This window comes from Nesoenas mayeri (assembly GCF_963082525.1).
Source record: "Nesoenas mayeri genome assembly, chromosome: 2".
Taxonomy (NCBI): Eukaryota; Metazoa; Chordata; class Aves; order Columbiformes; family Columbidae; genus Nesoenas; species Nesoenas mayeri.
In genome coordinates, this window is record NC_137543.1 from 55,103,807 (window position 1) to 55,126,107 (window position 22,301).

Sequence of the window (22,301 nt, forward strand, 5' to 3'; positions counted from 1 at the left end):
AAAATGCCGTTGGATCTTAAGAACTTTCAAAAACCGAGTGCCAGTGATCCTGGCCAATACGGTTCCATACAATAGGTATTAATTTTCTTCTTTTTTTTAAGTTTATAAAATATTCTCCAAAATAAAACATGTTAAGAACAGGATGCTGAAGTTGCACAGTAATGCTCTGAGATGCTAGGTACAGCCAGAGCTAAGGTCATCCAAACAAATTAACCTTACTGACACATGTGCAACATCATACACTACAGTCTCATTCCCAAATTACGCTTTTGCTAACTCATCCGCACTTCATCTCATGACATCTCTAGGATGCTTGTTCTATTTGCTACAGAAACCAGAAGACATGTACCAAGGGGAGCTCTCCAGTATGGCAGGCCTGTGCTTACCCACCACAGAGAACACAGTATCTTCCGCTTCCATCCCTTGGCTGGGAATGCAGTGAAAAAGACAGGAGCACAGCATGGAAGCAGCAATCCAGGGCTTGGGTGACAGCAAACCAGTGAAGAAAATAAATGCAAGAAAAAGGTCACAGGGATTTAAAAAGAAAAAAAGAGAGGAAAAAAAGTAATTCTAGCTTGCTCAGTCTTTGCTGTCAAGAACCAGCTCGTTCACAGTACAAGACTCATAAAAATGTAATGGCTAATTTTGTGGGGATGGTGGGGCAGGGAAAGACCCTGAGGACCACTTGGGACCAGGGCTGTTTGGTAAACACTTGTAAGCCATGTATAACTAGAGACGAAATTATCTGTGAAATTAAGGAGTTACATAAAATTTCTATTAAAATAACCAGACAACCTTTGGACTGAATACTTATACCATCAGTTTGTAACAACAGTTTTAGATGATAAAGATGGACAGATTATTCCTGGTATTGCCATGAGCAAAGAGGAAATCGGGGCTCTGATCTTCTGGATTACTCCCAAAGGGAGCCTACCTCCCTCTTGTCACAATTTATGGAGTGTAAGGTCCAAAGCATAGGCATTAAATCAGCTACTCAGAGACTAAAGTCCTACAACTTTTATGTGTGCTTTAGTGTTTGAGACAAGCATGCAAAATGTATACTGTTCTATCAATTTTTGTCTCAATTTCCTTATGCTGCAATGCACTTAGTGTAAAGTTAAAATAACAACATTATCAAATCAAAACAGGCATGTTGTTAAATTCCAGTATCTGAAGTATTTAGACCAAATAATGAGAGTACAGGCAAGAGGAAAAAAATAGTACGAGGTTTAGAAGGTGTTTCACAGGGCTTAACTACACAGTCTTCATCAAGTCCGAGGTACTGAACAAAATACAAAGGTGACTGAGTAATTAAAACCACCCACCCCAAATTAGAATAAATGGTATTGGTAACCCTAATTCAAAATTTTCCTGACTTGTGGGCACTGGGAACCTATGTTGTGGACAACCTACTGAGAGTTTTCTCTTACTGAAATGCACAAGTGCTAGTCAACAGCTGCACAGAAAACCTCTTGACATCCAATCAAATGAGTTTGAAAAAAATCCTGCTCTGAAACAAGACATGAACAAGATACGTAACAGAAACAACCCTGTATCCCAGGACAATTCTGATGTACAAATACATGCCTACACAAATCTTCATTAAAAGTGCTAAAGATATGTTCTGTAACTTGACAGAACAAGGTTTTATAAAACAAAACTAAACAGCTGGACGAGTTTTAACAGTGTGCTTCAGAGATGGGTTATGCAAAGACTGAGACCATTAGCAAGGATGAAATTTTTTTCTTATCTCTCCTTAGAGAGAGAGTGCCCAAAGCACTCTTAAAGCAACAAGTCTCAGCTGCTGACTTTACAACAGATTAAATAGAAGCAGCTCAAAACGGATTTAAGAAAAGTTATTAGTATGTCATCCTACTAACAACAAAAAGAAGCTGAAAGCAGTATCAGTTTATTCTAAAGTGGTTTTTCCACTCCCAACTTGACACTCTTTCCCCCTCCTACTTTTTCTGGTATAAAGGCATGATTTCCCCTAGGGATTCTCCAGCTCCAGAATAACATGGCTTCTTACTTAGTGGTACCTCTAGACTTTCTGACTGAAACGCTCAAGCTTGATGTGCCTTGGAATTTATTCAGTACACAAATACCAAAAGAAACATATCTCCAATAGGTGTGAAATGGCCAAGTCATTTTAGCCCAGAAGGTATTTCTGAGGTGCTGTTCCATCAGCTGGTCACACTCAGGAAACCCTTCTCCACCCTTCAAGAGCCTTTAAAACGGAAGATGTGCATTCACATCAAGAATTCAGTTTGGATCGATTCTCAGTTTGACCTAACAAACTTGGCACACTTCCGTCACCAAAGCGAGACAGCAATAATAAAGACCTTGCACAAAAATGGAGAAGACTAAGTCATTAAAAATCAAATGGATAATGCATAAAATAAAAAACTATTATCACACTTTGACATATAAAAACAAAATAAAAAAAAATCTTAATCTGCCTTCTTGTTTTGCATGTATGCTAATTACAAATTAATTTCCTGATCAACAGCTTATGCTATTGAACTATCTATTTGGTTGTACTGTCAAAACAGGCAGTTGGAAGTTTATAGTGCTAACTGTATGCATATTCAGTTTATGGAAGGAATCATATTACCTTTAAATATCTTCACACAAATGCAAGTTCCCTTCTAGTTCATAATCAATTTTCACAATTAAATCAGAATAGTTACAATCTCTTTGAGGACCAAGATAAAGTAGTATTTCCAACTTTTAAAACAACAGAAAGGTTAAAGCCCAAATTGCTAAAGCAACATATGCATATCCCTAAACACTTAAAATGCTTCAGTATCTTTACTATACCTTTAACATCTGGATCGTCTATATGGGGTTCCAAATTTTCTATCATTTCTTCCAATTCTTTCCTTCTTGCCATAGGAATGTTTGGGGATACTGGCATAGTGAGTTCCTGAACTTCTCTATCAAGTATTATCTCAGAAGTCTGCTGAAGTTCGAAGTCAATATCTATTTCAGGAAGTGGAGTCCTCCAGAAATTGAAAGAGTTGTACAATTCCTGCTCTGGAAGAGAGGTTTCCTGGGAATTCAGCCCAGGCTCCTGCAGACCTGCTGTACAGCAATGAGAACTTTGCTCATTCTCATCAGCCATTTCTCCACAAGATTCTGAAGACAAAGTGCAATGGAAGGATGACTCAGTCTGGAAATCACTTTCCCTCTGGGAGTTATTTGACACTGTATTTTGATCTTCCATGGCATTTTCAAGTTTTGTTGCAAAATCATCATTATCAACATGTGAAGACAGATCCTCTGTCCTGTTGTGCTCATCCTCTGTTGTGACATCTTCTGCAGTCCTGACTTTTTGACTGTTGAGTGCCAAAGCAAACAAACATTTAAAAAACAAAACATACTTTTGCAAACAGATCCTCTTGAAAATTCACACACATCCTATCATCTTGCTATTTATCAAATAAGATTTACTTACAGCATAGCAAAATAAATCATATAATCATAGAATGGTTGAGGTTGGAATGGGACCTCTGGAGGTTGTCTCCTCCAACCTCCCTGCTCCAGTAAGGATCCCCAGGACTGTGTCCAGACAGCTCTTGAATATTCCAGAGGATGGATAATCCAGTCTCCCTGAACAACCTGTGCCAGTGCTTGGTCATCCTCACAGTAAAAAAAAGGATTTCCTGATGTTCAGAGGGAATCTCCTCTGTTTCAGGTCATGCCCATTGCCTCTGGCCCTGTCACTGGGCACCACTGAAAAGAGCCTGGCTCTGTCCTCCTTGCACGCTCCCCTTGGGTATTTGTATACATTGATAAATTCCCCCCTGAGCACTCTCTTCTCCAGGATTAACAGTCGCAGGTCCCCCAGCCTCTTCATCATATTTGTGGCCCTTCATTGGACTCTCTCCAGTATGTCAATGCCTTTCATATAATGGAAAGCCCAGAACTGGACCCAACACTCCAGCTGTGGCCTCACCAGTGCTGAGCAGAGGGGAAGGATCACCTCCCTCAACCTGCTGCGAAAGCTCCTCCTAATGCAGCCCAGGATAGCACTGGCCTTCTTTGCTGCAAGGGCAGCTGGTTCATGCGCAACCTGGTGTTCATCATGACCCTTTGAGCCTTTTCTGCAAAGCTGTCCTCCATCCAGCCAGACTCCAGCCTGTACTGGTGCCCGGGGTTGTACTTCCTCAGGTGCAGGAATCTGCACTTCTCCTCACTGAACTTCAAGAAGTTCCTGCCAGCCCATTTCTCCAGCTTAATGATGTCCCTCTGGATTGCAGTATGACTCTCTGGCACATCAGCCACTCTTCCCACTTTTGTGTCATTAGCAAACTTGCTGTGGTTACACCCTGCTCCACCATCCAGATCTTTAATGAAGAGATTAAACAGGATTGGACCCAATATTGACCCCTGAGATACATGATAAGCTACTAGCCTCCAACTATGTGTTACTGATAAGGACCCCTCTGGTCCTGGTCATTCAGCCACCTGTCAATCTACCTCACTGTCTCCTTGTTCAGCCCATACCTCACCAGCTTCTCTATGAGGATCTTATGGGAGACCATGTCAAAGGCCTTACTGAAATCTAGGAAGACTATATCTACTGCTCTCCCTTGTCTATCAACTCAATCATTTCATCACAGAAGACATATTCCAAAGTATCCTAAGTTAATCAATAGTCATGTATTTTTAGTAAATAACTGAAAATTCTGGTAGTCTAAGTAAAATGAGAAGTTCCAGATCTTTCAATTTATGAAGATTAATATTCAATTTATACATGAAAGCTAATTTTCTTAACGTGCAGTTCATACAGAATTAAGGAAAAAATAATTTGTAGATTTAGCAAATTCTTTACCTGTTTTCCTGTGCAGAACCACAATCTTCTGGGTTTTTACCATCTTCTTCTTTAAAGTACTGGCCACTGCTGGATGGATTAGCAAAAGTTGATATAAAAGGCCCCAGTGACTGAAAAGCAGCTTGGCGGACCTAGTAGAAAGGGTCCAAGGTGAAAAAAAATTATCTATAAAGTTTGCCGTCCTACAAAATACAGCTGGTACTAGGAACTGGAAGGGTCATAAGCCTACTGAGGAAAGAAACAGCATAGGCTCTTGTTTAGAAAGAATCATCCAGCTGTATCCATAAAGCACTAAGTAAAAAAGTTAAGAAAAAGCTGGGTAAAAACAGTTAAACTTGCATGACATTCCAGAATCCAAGAGCTCATGTTCCTATGCAAAAGATCTACTTTTGGCTCTTGGAAGTAGTCTGCTCGATAACAAACTTCACAAGGTTTGGAAAGTAGATCTTCAAGACCAAAAAAAACCAAACCACCAAACCAACCAAACAAAACCAACACACCCCCCTACAAAAAACAAAACAAAACAAACACAAGCCAAACACACACAAAAAAAAAAGGACCAAAAAACCCAACCCCAAACCAACCAAACAAAAAAACCCCACACCAAACCAACCAAACAAAAAAACCCCACACCACAGCAAACAAAAACCAAACCACAAACACCACCACTCCATTCCACTGGCCCACTCCCCCCAATAAAAGCAGGTGGTGGTAGGGAATATGAAGAAATACAAATAAAACACATCTAATTTTCTAGCTTTGTTACTGATTTTCAGCAATGTTAAGTCATAGGCAGTTCTGTAGCTAAGAAAAGTTATCCCAATGACACAGCTGTTCTTACATGCTGCTGCGAAAATACAAGGGACCCTTTACACCCATTGACAAACTAAGCAGTCTAAGAAGAATTTTGCTTGAGGTACATCAAACAAGTTCTATTATCCACACCTATGGAGAGAGGTTCTATATGGAGTATTGCAATAAAATCCTTGAAATATTACAGCTATTCAAGAAATAAAAAGCAATTCTTACCCATCGTGAAGGATCACTAATCAAATTAATAAAAAGAGTTGATAATTTTGTCCTCCGAACTTCCTGTGATGTTGCACAAGAAACTGCCATGAAGCATTCAGCACAAGCTTTCCTAACTCCCCACACATTATCAGAGCAGAGCTGGAAAAACCTCGGCAGCTGTTAGGAACATAGTGAGTAAGTTTGCAAGTCTTAACAGATAGTATTTGTTCCAAATAAAGTTCTTTCCTCACATACATTTCCCCCATTTGGTTCTCTGCCCTCATACTCAGATGCATTAGTTTAACATTTGCAAGACAAATGCTACTTATGGATACAGATAAGGAAAAATCACCTAGCTGAAGAACAGCAAGAAAGTACTAACTCTCTCAACTGATTTATATCAAAACAAGAGCTCCAAAAAACCCATCTCCAAAAATATCCTCAAGCCCAGAAAAACTATCATAAGACAAAACCCTCATCACTACACCATTTTTGCCAAGCAGATAATATTGAAAGGAACAAAAATATAAAGAATACTGGTGCATTATGATTTTAACTATCAGAGATCACTTCAGATTTTTGTAACATTCTCACTGATATGCAAAGAAAAGAGCATCTTCAGAAAGAAAGAAAACCTTTCTTTTCCATCTAAACTTCTCATTGTGAGACTAACTAGCCTCTGTCACCACCTGCCCTATGAAGCAGGACCTGAACTGCACACAGGAACAGGGAAACAAGAGAAACACTGCATTTGGTGCAAGAGAAAACAGGTTTGAACAGAGCAGTGGTTTTATTAATAAAACCAAAGCACTTGGAAGTTGCTCAAGTGATTAGGGTTTTTGGAAAGAGTAATAGTAAGGATGAAATGGTAGACAGAGTGTAGGAGAGGCAGTAAGACATGCAAGTCATCACATGGCTGCCTTCACTTGCAACAGACAGACCAGTAAGATGTAAGCAAAACAATGGCTGTTGCTACAGCTCTGATCTCAGTTATTGATGTTGAGCTATTCCTACGGTCTGCAGCAAAGTCTTCTGGACTTAGCTCCTTATTTTTAAAAGTATTTATGTTACAAAATGAAGTTTTATCTAAAGTCATACAGTTTTTTGCCTGTTTGGGGGTTTTTGTTTGCTTGTTTGTTTTAATAATCAAAAAAGCACAAAAAATGGAAAATGGTATTTTTTTGTTATGGAAACAAGATCCCAAATCGCCCACCCACATGTTACTGCTTTAACATAAAATAAATAACACTTCTTTGTTTCATAGTCTAATTGCTCCTTCTACAAAGTTTTAATCCAAATTCATTACATGTATCACTAAGAGGGAACTTGTGTGAGAGAAATAATTTTACATCACAAATCAAGAAACATATGGGATATAAATCTGCACAGTGACACTTCATTATCAAATGGCTTGAACCACACAATACCTAGGGAAAAAGGCAGCAAATGCTTTAGGAATGTAAGAAATGCCCTGAGGGTCACACTGGGTATACCTGTCCCAGTACCGTATCTGCAAAAGGCTGTGGAGCCTCTTATTGAAATCACGCCTGCATTTACACTCTTCTCCTTTTTAAGCTCTTTGCTAATTCATGGCACTGATTCATCAACCTCCTCTGGCCCTCAACAAGCTCACTCTCCACATTGCCAAAAGGCGAAAGCTTGAAGAAGGATCCCTAGCCCTGTTGTGTCTCCAAGACCAACAACATCCACCAGCCCTTTGGTCCTGCCAAGGGGAATGGAGGGCACTGTTAAGGATACTCTGCTCAATTCTCCATCCACTTCCCTGCTTTTCCATTTTGAATTTGCATCTCTTCCCTTTATTACATTTGTTATTGCCCAGATTCATTTATTTTCTCTGCCTTTCCTGCTCTTTCACTCCTTCCTAGGAAGGCTGTGGGGCTTTGTTCGAGTAAGGAAAACGGACTTTAAAAGATCAAATCATTGAATGGCAGCTTAAGTGGTGCTGTTTAAAGAGATAACACAAACCTTGCCACTTCTAGCAGTCTATACTGTCCATGTTCTTCCTGTATCTGCAGTCTCTCATTGCATTTATGGACATTGATTCTATGATGCACTCCTGCCCACCTCTTGCCTAATGTATTTTGGCTATACTCTCTGCCTCCATGGTCTGAGGCATTTTCTTCTGTTTGGTTGAACCCTTCTCCCAGATTTAGAATTGAGTATCCCTTAGATCCAGATCGTGTGACTTGGTAAGTAAGAGTTCTGTATTCACAGTAACTGTCTTCAAGATTTTGTAAACATCAATCATAACCTCACACCAGCAAAACTGAAGAGTCACAGCTTTTTCAGTCTCTCCTTCCCAAGGGAAAGTAATCATACACAGTTGCCTAATCATTTTAACTACCTTTCTCTGCACCTTGTATAACTCCACTACTGACTTGTATTAAAAAGAAAAATCCTTTAAGAAGTGGATTACCAGCATTTCTTCAGTGGCTTGCTGTCCAACCACACTGCAGATGTCTCCAAAATTGGCTGCACATACCTACCAGACACAAAGCAAGAAATAACCACTAAGATCATTGCTTTAATACAGCAAATAAAATCAAAGGAAAAATGTAAACAGCTTTTTAAACCATAAAAACAGCTTTCAGTGCAAACTCAATATCAGCCACTTCCACATTCCATCAGTTCCCATGGTTTAAAAAAAAAAGTTTTCTTTATTTCAAACTTAATCAGCATTTTTTAATCACAAAGGAACCACTCCAGAACTTAAGTGAAAGGGAAGGAGGATAAAATGCATTCAAAGTGCTGTCAAATGAAAGAATACAAGAAAGGTGAAACCAAAACACAGCCACAGCACCTAAATACCATGATGGAGTACTGGTTTATTTCATCTTAAGGTGCATCTCTAATTCCATCTACACACAGTGATATGAGCTCAGGTGGCTGATGTTGTATCAGTTACAGTTGGTTCACATTTTTGTGGCTACCTGCACAATCATAAGGACAAGCAGATTCTTTCTTTGTTTCTGATAATAAAGGTAGGAACTCTGGAAGAAAACTCGGTGTCAAATATAAACTCTGCGGAAATGCGAGCTACAAAAGAAACTCCACAGCTTTCACTTACACACATCCCAAACGAAATCTAGCAGGAAACAATAATTTAGATAAGTCAAGTTCCAAGTTGATGACATTCCTCTCACAGATAATCCAGATCAGACGTTGATAATTCGTACCTTACGAACATGAAACATTCTGCAGTCACAGCACATCTCACAAAACCTGGGAAGAACAAGTCTTTCCGTGATGTCTTTTCCCACCATGGAGGCCATTTTGCACATTATCTAACGGCAAGACAGACACTAATCAGGGACGCTTGCACAACACACAATTCCCTGTCAGTTACACACAGACACTTTACACTTTTCATTCTGATGCACGATTTTATTGAAAACTGTGAAATTAATTGAAAAAAGCATTTTTTTTTCTTTTTTACCTTCCTCCAATCATGATGTTACACAGCTGTAGAGAACATTGGTCTTTCACCAAACTAAATAAAATTCCTAACTAACAGAGATAATTGAACTCTAAGGAAATCACTCTCGTATCTTACCAAAAAAGACTTATGAAAATTTTTTTAAAAAGAGATTCTTTCACTATTCCAATACTTAATGAATATATTTACAGTTAACAGAAAATTGACAATTAATATGCTTAAGTGACCTCTACAACTTCTGTATGATTTAAAATTTAATCACAACACTCTCTATTGCACATATGCAACTCCATGACATAAAATTACTAGAAGAGCTTATCATACCAAAGAAAGCAACAGTTTTCTCTCTAACTGCTCCTTCATTCAAATTTTTACAACTCTTAAAGAAAAAAAGTAATCTAAAGTAATTTTTTGTTTAACTTCCCTTATCATGTCGGTAGAGTTACTTAAATTCATTTTCTTATAATAACAATTATTATTTTTCTAACCCCTAGGGGCTCAGTGACCTACAGTAACCTTTCTCATATTTAAAATCTTCAAAACAATGAAGATGGACAGAACAATTCTGCTTTAAATTTTATTTTCTACAGTATTTGTAAGCTTCTTCAAGTACATCCTAGAAATTTTGTATCAAACACAATAATGTCCAGCCTGCTTACTGTTAAGGAGTCCAGCCACATTATGAAAGTAAAATATTAATGAGGTCTCTATCAACCAAAAAGAAGAAAAAAAAATCTGCCTGTGTCTAATTAAAAAAAAAAATCCCACACTTACCAACCATGAGTTAATCAACTGAAATGCTTACGATTTCATCCAATAAAACAAACCAAAAATGAATAAAGAGAATAGCAAAGACCACCAGAATTCAAGAGTTAGAGATTTTCCACTGATGGAAATTTTACACATATGCAATTTAAACTTCCATAAAACAAACCAACCTGAAAATATTAAAAAGCCAACAGTAGCAGATGCTTTAGGAGTCAATAAAATTAATCACACATGCTGTCTTGGGACAGCTTGTCCACTTGGGTTTTTCTTTACAGCATATATAAGCTACCGAATCTAAATCTAACCTTGATTCGAGTGTAACACAGAATAGAAAAAGTTACAGATTAGCTATGGATAGCAATACAGATTTTTCTCTTTAATACCACATGGATGTGTATCTTGGAAACACACTACCATTGCATCAAGCATTCAAGCAAGCTTTGCACTGTATGATTTGGTATTGCTGTTACTTACAGCCACTGCTTCCGTCTTCACATCATCATTGCTGTCTGGAGCTGTCAGATCTATCAGAACAGGGCATACTTTGGTCTCCACATCGTATCTCTCTATAAGTTCTTGCTCCAACAGAACTAACAATGCTGCCTGGCTTGTTTTTCTTACCTATTAGAAAAAGACAAAAAATTGAACTAAGAAACTTGAAGACAGTTTTATCTTTGTTTGTTTACATACATGTTCTGTGTTTTGGAAGCTGTACCTCTATACTGCCACACACCTATACCAATTGCACTAGGCAAGAGGACGTGTACTCCAAAACCACTTTTGCAAATGCTTCATGTTTGAACCAAACTATGTTTGAACCAAACTATGTTTGAACTCAAGAACCTGCATATTGCAAACTAAGGCAATGCTATTACAAAAGTGTCCTTCTACATACTTCCCAAAACACAGTACAGCAATGTCAAAAAAGTAGTCACGGCAAAGCCCATGCAAGAAAAGCAGAACGACTAATTGGGAGCAAAGTTCTAAATAAAAAGAATTTTATTAAACAAATTCTCTTTTTCTGAGATGAACAATTTTGGCTAACAATGAATAACAGCATTTGTTTTGAATGTATTTTAAATTCTGAAAGACTGTACAAAAACAAAATAACCATTAATAACTGACTTCACACATGGCTAAGCCCTGCTTCTCAAAAATTAAGTTCTTCAGAAAATATTACACAAAACAAGAGACTATATATTGCAATGTAGTAATTTTGAAAACATCACTGAGATCGTTGTTTCAGAGCAAACCAGCCACATGAGTTATCAAGTATCAACAGGGCTTAAGATAATGAACAGAATCACTGATCTGCTAGCAAGAAAATACCAAGCAGAAGCATGGTTGTTGTATTAGAAATGAATTTGCAAACCAACTCAAGAAAAACAGGTTTGGGTACCTATTTTTAATTATGGAAAATCTGGAAAGTGCAAGGCAAAAAAAAGTTACAAACTCAGAGATCTAAAATACTTAAAATACTGTATCACCTAGGATTAGTCTAGTCTGAAAGGACATGGAGAAGCCTAGAGAAAGCTTTAGACAAGCTAACTCATACATGTAGAGAAACAAATCATACAAATCCAACCAAAATTTTAATTGGATCAATATATAAATAAATGGTTATGAAGGTTAACAATGATGTTAAAAAAAAAAAAATATCACACCATACTACTGTTCCTTTATGTCAGAATTTAAGTTATGTAAGCTTATCGAAGCTTTGATTTTGCCCGTAAGAATACAATAACAGATAAAAGGCCCCAAATCAGAACAGATCATGTTAGATTAGGGGTGCCAAACTCATTTTCACCAGGGGCCACATCAGCCTTGCGGCTGCCTTCAAAGGGTCAAATATAATTTTAGGATTGTATAAATGTAGGAGTAGTTACATTTACATTAGATGAAAAAAATGAAAGTTGGAAATTTTCTTGAATTAAAGTTCAGAGTGCCATGCATTTCATGTCATTCAAAACTTTTCTACCCCAAAATAATACACACTTGTATGATGCTAAATTATTTAAATTGAAAAACCTCACACCAAGTATATTCAAAAAGCTAATAAACTATTTGTAAAAGACACTTACCTGGTTATTCTGGTCTGCGAGGTATCGTACCACAATAGGCAGTAAGTATTTGGAAAAAGCATACGGGATTGAAGGTCTGTTTTCTTGACAGAACATAGCAATATGAGGCACCTGTTCCATCAGTTCTGCCCGCACTGTTGGCTCTGTTAGGGTCAAAATAAAACCAAACAAGGCACAATAAATGTTTAAAAGCATACTGCCAGAATAAGCTTTTTACAGTCCTGTACATAGAAACTGTGTTCCCAAATGTTCAGGGCAGCATGTTTACATGAAGCTTCATTTTGATAAGCATCATCTTTTTGCAAAACCATGTCCAAGTACACTCTGTACTGCTTATCTTTTAAAATGACAGATTTCACATTCTTGGTAAAAAAAAAAAACAGGTACAGGTATAAGGAGAGCGAGCCATCAAACATTATGAGTATCAGAATCTGTCTGAGCTCCCTACAAGCATCACCTACTTTCAAGAAACCTAAGCAGAAGTCAACCCAACACTTGTACCAGTTTGAGAAGAACCAAACTGAGGGGTGCTTCCAGCCACAGCCTCTCATGCAGGAAAGATCCTGCTGAGCAGGACAAGCAGCCACAACCACCAACGATTTTTTTCATTCTTTGCTTTTTAAGGTTACTGATATTTTTGTCAGATGGAAAAAGATCCTGCATCTTTCCAGTTGCTTATGTTAAGCCTTTCAGGTATGTTTTTCATCAAAGTTGGTGACTATTTAAAAAAAAAAAATTAATTAACCTTTTAAAATTCAGAAAACAGAGCATGTTTTGAGATGGAGAAAGCCATCATCACTGCAAACAGACTGTAAACAGCCCCTCTCTCAAGAGTAACTCTTTTCAAAAGGCTTCAGTTGGGAAACAGAGCAGACTGATGGATGAACCATCAGGCTAGGCAAGGAGGGATAGAGGGCTGAGAGGTGAGTGATAAGGAGATAAGACTAGCAACTAAAGGGAAGGGAGTCTGGAACTTGCTGGACAAGAAACTGGAACCAGGGCCTAATGCCAGGGCTAGAGGGACTCACTCCCACCTTTCCCACAAGGCTGCTATTTCAAGACATGCCCAAGACATGATCTAAGGGTACAAGAGGCTTGTGTCACAACACTTATCACCAGGATCTCATTCTCACTTCTCTAGGACTCCTGCCTCATTTCTTGCAGCAGACAGAAGATGACTTGGGAGGAGGGACATGCAGAGGAGAGGGGGAGTGAGGAAGATAAATTTGTCTGAGGCTGCATGTTCAGCATTAGCGTATCCCAAATTGTTTCCAAATTTGCTTCAGGCAGTTCCCACCCTCCCAAACCCAAAACTTGTGGATTCCATCATGCCGATACAACTGTTCGTGCAGCCAGACAACAAACTATATCAAAGAAATAATCTGGCTGATGCAGCTTTTGGCCCACCACAGCAGCATGATTAAACAGCAAGAACTGGCACTTGGATTGGTTTCTCTGTGCAATCACACATTTCCCTCAAGGAGCAGAACCATCTGATGATGGAAGTGAGCAAGTGATTGTAAGAGAGCATACTGGGACTGCTTACTGTGATATTACCATCAAAACAGAGTGAAAGAAACAAAATGCTGAGAAACTCAATTCATCCCTTTCCCTAGCATGAAGCTGTGCAAAATCCTCAAGCCAGAACCTTCAGTGTAACTGTATGCTACTCATCTGATTGCAGTCCAAACTCTTGTCTTCACTGCTGAAGAAATACCACTGCTACAATCAAAGACAACAAGAGCTCTGCATTAAGCATTTTAAGAGCTATGTATAAAGCTTTGGACACTAGGCCCTCAAAATGTGCAGACTGTTTTGGCTTTGACACCTCTACAGTTTGCCCACCCACTTGTGAACTAACAGCAACAGTCCCTTTCCCCAAATTGTCTAGGTTTGCTGTGAAACTGAATTCACAGATTTCTTCACAAAGTACTCCAGCAAGAGAGCAATGACTACCAAAACATAAGATCCTTTTTTCTTCAGAACAGGGTTCATCTATTATGCAGCACTTAAGAGAGTGACCACACCGCCTCAAACTATTGAAGAGCTGCTCACATAAAGCAAACCCCATTCTTCCTGAGCTACTGTTCTGGCAAGTTCTGGCTTTGTGGGGAACACAGATGAGATGATGCAATTAAAGATCTGAAAAATTCATGTCTAGGAATGAATTAGACCTGTAAAGTCACCTTAGTTCTCACATTCCCTAACTTTTAAGTACGTGGCTCTGCAATCTTATTAAGGTCAATTAAAACCAACAAACAATCCAGCACTGTCTACGTAACTGTCTGTGTAAGGCAACACCATAATTCACTAGCAAAAAAGGCATTTGTGCTGCTCTGGGGAATTACTGTCGCTATGCAAGAATCTGAACCTTAACCTTACCAATTTAGATAAGAGCTCAGTTCTTCCACATGCTGAAGCATATGTTCCAGTGTGTACTGAATAGAGCCTAATCTTACAGTTTGATGGGGTTACAGTAGAGGGGTTTTTTTTCTGTATTACGTTTCCTAAAGACCCAAGCAACACTAAAAATTTCCACTAGAAATACTGCATTTTCTCATTCCTTTCATCCATTCCTCAGCTTTGTCTTGAGCTTAGATGGGTGGCAGCTCCAAATACAGATTCCAACAGATTTCAATACACGACACTGTCTGCCATTTCAATTTAAACTTTTCTATGGTTTAGTCATCACCACAGTGAATGGAGCATGGCAGTATCAGTTAAAATTATTATACAAGGCTTCTGAAAGTGTAAGCTCATCCAGCTGGGGAATACATCTGCATTATATATTTTTTGCACTGTACAATACAGTCAGGACCAGGCTCTCACACAGCATAAACAAAATCTAGGTGGAGAATTTTACTTCACATCAAGACTGAAAGTTTCTATTTTAGGCACTCTGGAAAAATCACTGTGTACAATTAGGTTCTCAATAACATTTGCTTGGAACGGTACTTTTCCATTTGAAGAGGAATTATTTTTAAATGCTGCTCTTTTCAAATGATCTCCTGAAGGTAGAAGTCTGTGCCTTAAAGTAGCAAACTACTAGAAAAACAAAAACAAAAACCAAAAAACCTGCAACTTGTCAAAACAAAAAAAATTAAAAGAAATATTAATATAAAAAATTAGATCTTGGAAGCAAACTCATTTTTTCTCATTCATTAGCACTCTATTCTATCAGGTCTTGTATATTCTCTATATACAGAATTAAACTTAACAGAGTTTTAGAAATCAAGCAAAACTAAAAGAATTATAGAAGAAAGTAAAAATACACTTCCATTTCTTCTGTTTGTAAATAACTTTGAAAAGAAGTTGCCAGAATAAAATGACAGTTGTATTTCTCTTGATTTCCAGACCACATGAAACCAGCAATATATTACACAGAATCGCAGAATAGTTGGGGTTGGAAGTGATCTCTGGAGATCATCTAATCCAACCCACCTGCTGAAGCAGGTTCACCCAGAGCAGATCACACAGGAATGTGTCCAGGCAGGTTTTGAATGTCTCCAGAGATGGAGACTCCACAGCCTCTGTGGGCAGCCTGTTCCAGTGCTCTGGCACCCTCAAAGTAAAGAAGTTTCTCCTCATATTCAGATGGAACCTCCTGTGCTTCAGTCTGTTCCTGTTGCCCCTCATCCTATCGTTGGGCACCACTGAAAGGAGTCTGGTCTCATCCTCTTGACATCCACCCTTGAGATATTTATAAACATTGATGAGATCCCCTCTCAGCCTTCTCTTCTCCAGGCTGAACAGACCCAGCTCTCTCAGTCTCTCTTCATAAGAAAGATGCTTTATGCCCCTAATCATTTCATAGCCCACCGCTGGACTCTTCCAGTAATTCCTTGTCCTTCTTAAACTGGGGAGCCCAGAACTGGACACAATATTCCAGATGTGGCCTCACTAGGGCAGAGTAGAGGAGGAGGAGAACCTCCCTCAACCTGCTGGTCACACTCTTCTTAATGCACCCCAGCATACCGTTGGCCTTCTTGGCCACAAGGGCACATTGTTGACTCATGGTCAACCTGTTGTCAACCAGAACTTCCAAGTTCTTCTCTGCAGTGCTGCTTCCAGCAGGTCTGCCCCTAACCTGTACTGGTACCTGGGGTTATTCCTCTCCAGGTTCAGGACTCTACACTTGCCCTTGTTGAACTTCATTAGGTTCTTCTCTGCCCACTCCTCCAGCCCATCCAGGTCTCGCTGAACGGCAGCACAGCCTTCAGCTGTGTCGGCCCTTACTCCCAGTTTGGTATCATCAGCAAACTTGCTGAGGGTGCACTCAGTCTCTTCATCCAGGTCACTGATGAACAGGTTGAACAGGACTGGACCTAACACTGACTCCTGGGGAATCCCACTAACTACAGCCCTCCAGCCAGACTCTGCACCATTGACCACAGCCCTCTGACCTCTGCCCTCCAGCCAGTTCATGACCCATCTCACCACGCATTCATCCAGCCCGCACTTCTTGAGCTTGCTTATGAGGAAGTTGTGAGAGACGGTGTCAAAAGCCTTGCTGAAGTCAAGGCAGACAACGTCCACTGCTCTTCCCCCACCTACCCAGCCAGTCATACCATCATAGAAGGCTATCAGGTCGGTCAAACATGATTTTCCTTCGGTGAACCTATGCTGACTACTCCTGATAACCTTATTTTCCTCCACATGCTTGGAGATGACATCCAGAATAAGTTGTTCCATCACCTTTCCAGGGATGGAGGTACGGTTGACTGGCCTGTAGTTTCCTGGGTTGTCCTTCTTGCCCTTTTTGAAGACTGGGGTGACATTGGCTTTCTTCTAGTCCTCAGGCACCTCTCCTGTTCTCCAAGACCTTTTAAAGATGATTGAGAGCAATTTAGCAATAACATCTGCCAACTCTCTCAGCACTTGTGGGTGCATCACATCAGGGCCCAGGGATTTGTGGATGTCCAGTTTGTCTAAAAAAGCTCTAACATGGTTCTCCTCAAACAAGGGAAAGTCTACCTTTCACCAGACTTTCCCTCCTGTCTCTAGGGTCTGGAATACTCAGGGGCCGGTCTTAGCAGTAAAGAGGGAAGCAAAGAAGGCATTCATTAACTCTGCCTCCTCTGTATCATCCGTCACCAGGGGACCCTCCTCACTCAGCAGCAGACCTACATTTTCCCTAACGTTCCTTTTGCTCGTGATGTACTTGAGGAAGTCCCTTCTTGTTGTCCTTGACATCCCTGGCCGGATTTGCTTCCAAGTGAGGCTTGACTGTCTTCACCGCATCCCTGCATACTCTAACGGTCTCTTTGTATTCCTTCCAGATGGTCTTTCTCTTTTTCCACATTACATAAACATCCTTCTTCCACCTGAGTTTTGACTGGAGTTCCTTACTCATGCATGCTGGTCTCCTACTCCCTTTACTTGATTTCTTCCTCATAGAGATGCAACCTTATTCCAATCAACATCTCCACAACCTGGGCAGACTTTGATCTGCACACAACAACCTACACCATAGAAGTAGTTAATTGTTCCTTCCTCATCCACGGAAAACAAACAAACAAACCAACCATTTAAATTTCCCCTAGAATTTGACACCACCTCTCATGTAAGCGAAGTACCAATATGCTCAGCTTGCTACTCCTAGCATATACACTTAGCTTTCCTAGATAAATGTGTACTGTTTATTTTATCCCTGCTGAGGCCTCAGTTCACTCTGTATTCCACCTCAGCTATGAGGAGGTAAAGCACCACAGTTAGTTGTATACTGGAAATTAAAAGGAGATTGTTGCAGAGCTGCACAGTATAATATCAACTAATTGCTCGAGAACAGTTATTTTTAAATGAAATAACTATTCCAGCGCCAGCTCACAACTAGATTTATATCAAATAGCTTATTCTGCAAAAACGCACAATATTTAGAAGAAATGCTGCAAAGCATTCATTATCCCAAAATGACCATTCTGAAACAGAAGCAGCAGTCAATTGCCCCTACATTTGTGAGGAGCTGTAAGGCTTTTGTGTTATAGAAGTGTCTATGAAGAACTACAGGTAATGCTAACACTGCTTTGACTGACAATTTTGATGAATGTTTTAAGTGCACCTGAATATTAATAATATTAATATTTGTTCTTATTAAAGGTTGTAAGAAGTAAAGGTGTAAGTGCATAGCTTTCCATTTACACTTTCATTCTTTATTTAAAAAAAAAAAAAAAAAAAGTGAAAGCAACTTTGTGCCCTTTCCCCTGTACAGATCTCCATTTCTGTACTCAGCCTGAAATAAGGTCCACAGCATACTAAGATACCAATCTGCATGGCAATAGTACTGGATTTGTGCACATGTCAATTCTCAAACTGAGCATCATTTGAATGATCAAAGACTAAGTTTAAATAAACTTTGAGTCAAACTGAAAACTTTATCTATCCTCTTCTCTCCCAAATACAACTTTCTCGTTTTTCCTTCTAGTGTCATCCATATTTTCACTTTGGTTTCTCTCATTTTGTATTTTACCCATCTCTTCAACTTTCCTACCTTTTCTTCTAAGACAAAAGAAAATCTAGATAAGTGAAAATACACTGTAACCAGAGACCACCCCCTTAGGCTTAGGAGTCCATCAGAAAGCCTGATGTATCTGATGTGTGTATGGCTTCAGTAGTCAGGTTCTTTTCTCTTACTAACCAGAAATGGAGTCAATTACTGACTGGCAGAGCAAGGACTGAAATACAGACTAATGAGAGAGGGCAGTCCCTATTTGTCTCTCCATGCATCTGCTTGGATGACTGAAGAGGATCACATCAAGCAAAGGAAAACATTCTTAGTGTAGCAGGAGGTGGGAGAAGACGTATGAAATATCCTGAAACAGAAGATGCGGGAGGGAAGAAAACATCGGTGGAGCTATTGACAGCTGGGAAAGGCAAATATTAGCATTCCCATTAATATTGCTTACATATGAAGAGTTTGTTAAATTAAATGCTATCATATGTGCTATTCAACAGGTATTGTTGGCACCTCCTACTATACCAACAGCCGTAATTGAAATGGTCTTACTAACATAAGTTAAGCACACTATTAAGTAATTAAGGTTGTGAGGCTGTCCACATTAAGCCTGATTATACAGCTTCAAAACTTAATGACCTATTAGTCTAATGACTGTTTTTTAAAATCTGTTTGTTTTGCAAAGTGTGTTCACCACTGATTCTATGCAGTAAAGAGACTGCTTTTCATTGAGGAGAAAAAAAAATTCTAGTTGGTTATATTCAAGCAAATAAGCACCAGTCATCCAGGAAGTCAATTCCTTTTTCCTCCATCTTCTCTTTAGAAAGATACCTGTATGTATTTATTTCATAGTACACTAAAATACCACAGACAATTTAGAAATGAAGATATAGACTCTGTCTCTAAAAGAATCCTCAGAAAATAAGATTTTAAATTTCTGGTACCGCTTGCAAGCACACTGAGCAAAATGCCAATAATGCAATAATTCTGGCTAAGGCTAACTTTCAAAGCCAGTTCGTTATACTTGTGCACACAGTGATGTATCATATAAGCCATTCACAAGCTGGTACCAAAGAAACTTTGACTGATACCAATTTACTCAAGTGAAGAAGACAGACATAAGGCTCTTGTTAAAGCTCACATAAGTCTGTGGCTAGTCTACATTTGAGAATGAAGAAGGCCCAGCTGTTTTAATACAAAGATAAGCATTTTATCTCTAACAAGGGTTTATGGGGGATAAAATAACATTTGCCAAGCACTGGGCTTCTGTGCCAAGCTGCTTCTTGGATTCTACAGGTTCAAAGACACCATAAAAACATCTAAGTGGGAATCCATATCTAACATTCCTAAAGAAACAGAGAAATTACAAAGTGATTAAACAGCAGATTCAAAAGCAATACAAGGTAGCCACTTCCTACCATATCTGTAACTATTCTAGGGAACTCACTACCAAAGACAGTAGGGAAGTCCAGAGTTTAGAAGGACTAAAAAAACACCCAAACTACATAGCAAAAATCACAGACTTAGCAGTAACACCCCAATATAGCAATGAAGACAAACACTGAAGAAAATAAGCCTTCCAAACAACTGAGATTTGGAGAAAAAGTTACTTCGGCACGTAAGGGGGTTGGAAGCAGCAGATTATTCCCCAACAGCCACTGATGGATTTACTCCACTGGAACAGCTATTCTGTGCTGCCTTTTACATACAGGGCATGATACCAAACACAGAAATGGTGCTGTCATCATAGCCCCAGTTTAAGAAAAACAAATAAACAAATAAACAAAAAAAACCTACAAAAAACAAACAAACAAACCCCAAAAACCCACAAACAAACAACAACAACACCACAACACACAACAAACAAAACTCACCACCACACCACAATACACAAACACACCAAACAACACCTAGGCATGTTTCTTTTTCAAGCAAAGACCATGACTGAAAAACATCAGCCCAACTACAGGACTTCTGAAGTTGCAAGGTATTAACAGGACAGAGGACTGCTTCGGCAGCTTTATGGCATTGGGTTCTTCCAGCTCATTGCTGTACCTATATTTTAGATAACAGCAGCAGTAGCACAAAGCAAGCGTGGATATTGTGTACCCCGAGGTAAACTCTTCAATTCAAACCAAATTATACCAACTACTGCCAAAAAAGTAAACTACCTCGCTTTCTGTAACTTGATTTGACAAGAAAAGACAAATACCTCCAAATGTTAAAAAACAGTCATAAGACTAATAAGTATCACCATCTAGAAATGAGAAGTCCTGTACATAGTTTAATTTGACTTCCCAACAGTGTGGTTTTGGTCTTATTTATTTATGCATTTAAACACAAAGGCTTGACTCCAGGATGGCTCTAACCATACAGATGTCTGGCTCTAACCAAGCAAGGCAAAACACACAGACACTTTTACTATGTTTTCTTATTTCAAATTGAGTTCATTTTTTTTTGTTTTACAGAATCAGTTGAAAAAAATGTAAACAGAAAAAAGCATCAAATAAGACAAAAATGAAAAAAACTCTAGTAATAGTAACCTAAAAAAAAAAAAAGGCACCACAACATTGTGCTGCAGATTGAATAATGGTCAAGCATATATATTAAGAAAACACAAAGCAGATCTAGATCCATAATTATTTTTCAGATGGTTTAAGACACAAGGATATTCTAATTATCTGTCTTATAGAGACAGGCCAATTCCAGTACTGCAACTGCTCAAGGCATGAAACTCACAGCTAAGTTTGCAGCACTTTAATTTGTGGGGCAGCTGCAGAATCCAGTGCTACTAGTTTGGCAGATCTGAGACAACTTCTACAACACAGGAAAAGCCTGAAATGCTGCTTTTACTGACGCTGAGAAAATATCAACCTTGACTAAAATCATACTCCACCGTTGTCAAAGGAAACAAATTGATTTGAGCTCAACTGTCAGCTTTCATTTCTAACTAAACAAACTTCAATTTGACACGCTTAGTTGGTCACCAATGAAAAGCCTGAGGCTACAAAGTTGCTGCACAAGGCCATTTTTCCCTGGACACATTTGTCCTATTTTCCAAACTTGAAGCTTCAGAAAGTTTCTGATGCTCAAAACGGTTAAAATGATCACACAAATAAGCACTGTATATACAGACTTCAGAAGAGCTTTGCTAAGAAAGCACTCTAGAAACAGTCATACACCACTGTTCTCAACTAAAAAAACATTTAATCTTAGATTTTCCTATCTTAAAACCTTTCCTCTTAACAAATCCTTGAAAAGGTGCTCGATACAATTATGTAATGCTTACAACAGGCTACTTTTCCTGACTAAACAAGGACATTCCCTCAGAAAAATAAAACTGTACATTTTAAATGAAGACAATAATGACAGAACAACAGAAATAAGCAGAATTATCTTTTTATCATTAGAAAGCATTATGTTCTGGAAGAAGGGAGAAAAACTATCAGACACATAACAGAAGAAACATTTTCTTCTCATATAAGATTTAATACAAGTTTCTCTACATAGCACTCCTACAATGACAAACAAATGAACTTCAGATTTTCTCTGATGTTTTGCCACTAAAGTCTTCCTTCTTTCTTCTAGTGCTTCAACTAGAAAAATTTAATGAAATATAACAAGAGAAATAGTAGAGTCTTACATCTGGGCAGGAACAATCCCCGGTTCCAGTGTAAGCTGGGGAATGACCTATTA

General features: G+C 38.9%; 1 protein-coding gene across 1 annotated transcript in view; it reads right to left on the minus strand.

The window, feature by feature from the left end:
• PPP4R1 (protein phosphatase 4 regulatory subunit 1) overlaps positions 1–22,301 on the minus strand; it is a 68,143-nt gene that overhangs the window by 19,940 nt on the left and 25,902 nt on the right. The window contains exons 5-11 of the mRNA XM_080339338.1: positions 12,155–12,297; positions 10,548–10,694; positions 9,046–9,153; positions 8,286–8,351; positions 5,867–6,025; positions 4,838–4,968; positions 2,821–3,338 (exon numbers count right to left, since the gene is read on the minus strand). Of these exons, the coding sequence (XP_080195464.1) occupies positions 2,821–3,338; positions 4,838–4,968; positions 5,867–6,025; positions 8,286–8,351; positions 9,046–9,153; positions 10,548–10,694; positions 12,155–12,297 (1,272 nt within the window). The remainder of the gene's footprint in view (positions 1–2,820; positions 3,339–4,837; positions 4,969–5,866; positions 6,026–8,285; positions 8,352–9,045; positions 9,154–10,547; positions 10,695–12,154; positions 12,298–22,301) is intronic.